Source organism: Theobroma cacao, chromosome 4 (genome assembly GCF_000208745.1).
Source record: "Theobroma cacao cultivar B97-61/B2 chromosome 4, Criollo_cocoa_genome_V2, whole genome shotgun sequence".
In the NCBI taxonomy this organism is placed as follows: domain Eukaryota; kingdom Viridiplantae; phylum Streptophyta; class Magnoliopsida; order Malvales; family Malvaceae; genus Theobroma; species Theobroma cacao.
This window is the reverse complement of record NC_030853.1, coordinates 17,207,416-17,210,049: the sequence shown is the minus strand read 5'-3', so window position 1 is coordinate 17,210,049 and position 2,634 is coordinate 17,207,416. Positions and strand designations below refer to the sequence as shown.

At 36.7% G+C, this 2,634-nt stretch overlaps 1 protein-coding gene across 1 annotated transcript; it reads left to right on the top strand.

The window, feature by feature from the left end:
• Positions 391-2,056, top strand: LOC18601670 (phenolic glucoside malonyltransferase 1). The gene has a single exon (XM_018120424.1). It carries the CDS (start codon positions 487-489, stop codon positions 1,882-1,884), a length of 1,398 nt encoding a protein of 465 aa, XP_017975913.1. The 5' UTR covers positions 391-486; the 3' UTR covers positions 1,885-2,056.

Genomic DNA, 2,634 nt, shown 5'->3' with positions numbered 1-2,634 from the left:
ATTATTGTTATTTTCTCACTTGCGAAAATATTTTATCCTAAACTACTACTTTCGTCTTTTATCACTTCTAAAAATTTTAATTGACCTCAATTTTCATTCGATCAACTTTATTTATCACTATATCAAAGTATGGGATATTTCAAATCTATTTAAAATTAATTCACATATTTATTATTTGTTTTTGTTCATTTGACACTTAAATTGAAAAGAAAAATGGAAAGACTAGATGTATTATTCGGAGACGTGTCAAAATTGATTTGCGAGTGTCGGGCATCATTGCGGTATCAATTATTGGACAAGTGCAATGAGTGGTCCAAACTCGTCCCTAACTTCTTGTCTCCTTGCTGTGGCCAAAAAAACCATAGTCCTACTGTTATAAAAGTTTCAAACTCCTTGTTGGACAAGTGCAAACATTTTCTCTTAGCATTTCCCTAGCATTTACCTGGTCTTTCCATACAAAGCTCTCTCTACTTTGTATAATTTGCCATGGCATCGCCCCATACAGTTAAAGTTCTTGGGACCACTCGAGTCACTCCTGCCTCTGACTCACCAATATCAGCCACTGAATTCTCTCTCCCTCTTACTTTCTTTGACACACTCTGGTTCAAGTTCCATCCAGTAGAGCGCATCTTTTTCTACCAACTCAACGTGTCAAACCCTGAATATTTCCACTCAATTATCCTCCCAAAACTCAAGCGCTCCCTTTCTCTCACTCTCCTCCATTACCTCCCTCTTGCCGGTAACCTCCGATGGCCTTCGAATTCCCCCAAACCCATCGTTACATACAGTCCTAATGATGGAGTTTTGGTCAAAGTTGCTGAGTCTAACTCAAACTTTAGCCTTCTCTCAGGCAATGAAATCCATAAAGCTCTTGAGTTACATTCTTTGGTACCTCAACTAATGATGACTGACAATATAGCACCAATAATTGCTTTGCAAATAACACTCTTTCCTTCTCAGGGTTTTTGCGTTGGGATAACAGCTCACCATGCAATTCTTGATGGTAGAAGTACAACCATGTTTGTCAAGTCCTGGGCTTATCTTTGCAAACAAGGTAACACTGAAAATTCTTCTTTGCCACCAGAGCTAACCCCGTTTTATGACAGGAGTGTTATCAAAGATCCAAGTGGACTTGACTTGTTGTACTTAAAACAATGGTTAGCCTTTACTAGCTCCGATTCGGATCCCAATAGGCGAAGCTTGATAATTGAGCAGAATATCAGAGATGTTCCTGATGATTTGGTTCGTGCCACGTTTGATTTAAGTCGTGAACATATCAAGTCACTTAGAGAAAAGGTTTTGTCTAAGTTGGATAAAGCAAAACCACTTCATTTGTCAAGTTTTGTTCTTACATTTGCCTACGTATCCACTTGTCTAATCAAAGCAAGAGGTGGAGAAAGTGATAGAACGGTTAATTTTGGGTTTGCAGCAGATGCAAGGTCACGTTTAAACCCTCCGATCCCAGAAAATTATTTTGGTAACTGTGTTTTAGGCCCTTTAGCTTCAGCAAAAGCAGGAAACTTCATGGATGAAAATGGTTTTGCCACTGCTGCGGAGCTGGCAAGCGATATGGTTAAAGAGTTGGAGATGAATGGGATTCTTGAACAGGCAGAAAAGAAGCTGACACAGTTTTTTGATGTGATCATGGAAACTGGAAAACAAGTGATTAGTGTTTCCGGGTCACCTCGATTTGGTGTTTACGGGGCAGATTTTGGATGGGGCAAGCCTAGAAAAGTGGTGATTGTGTCCATAGATAGGGGTGGAGCTATTTCTTTGGCTGAGAGTAGAGATGGGAGTGCGCTAATTGAGATTGGTTTGGCATTGAATAAGCATGAAATGAAGACTTTTGCTTCTTTATTTTTGGATGGGCTAAGAGATCTTTAAGGCATGGAGCTATTATACAATTGATGATGTATTTGATGTTCCTTTTGTCCATAAAAAATAAATGAAATAAGCACACCCAATTATCCCACAATTTATGATGTATTTATGATGTATTTTATGGGGTTGGTTTGATATTGAATAAGATCAATAGACCACCATTTATTACTCTCAACTTGTTAACTACTTTCTCTTATCTTTTATTATTCTCTGTCTAGATTTTTTTTTGTTGGAGTGCGCGTGTCATCTCACATTAGAGGAGACTTATTCCCCGTCTAGATTGAATGTTCATTTTTTATTTTTAGATCTTCTCAACCGTGTTTATTTTCCAATTTTGAATAATTACAACTGCCAATTTTTCTTTATGTTAATGTTTTAATAATACTTTTTTATTTTTTTGAGATTAAAAGTATAATTTATCATTATAAAAAATTTTTAAAAATAATATCAAAGTGTTTGGGCTTTCACGCCAAAGCTAGGTGTCAGCCGGTTACTAAATTTCCTAGCCAAAATTGAGTCTAAATGGTGGGGAGGGGTTGTTCCTCCGACCTAATTTGGCATTAGGAATTGGACAACAATGAAAAGCATATGGAGAAAGTGTAATGAAGAATGTTAAGAAAAAAAACGTAATGTAATTCTTATTAGTTACATATATATGGCTGTCAATTTAATGCCTTATCTATCAATTATTGGAGAAAGGCAAAGAATAGTCATGCATATCATTAAAGTTATTTTCCTTTTTCAGGTTTCACT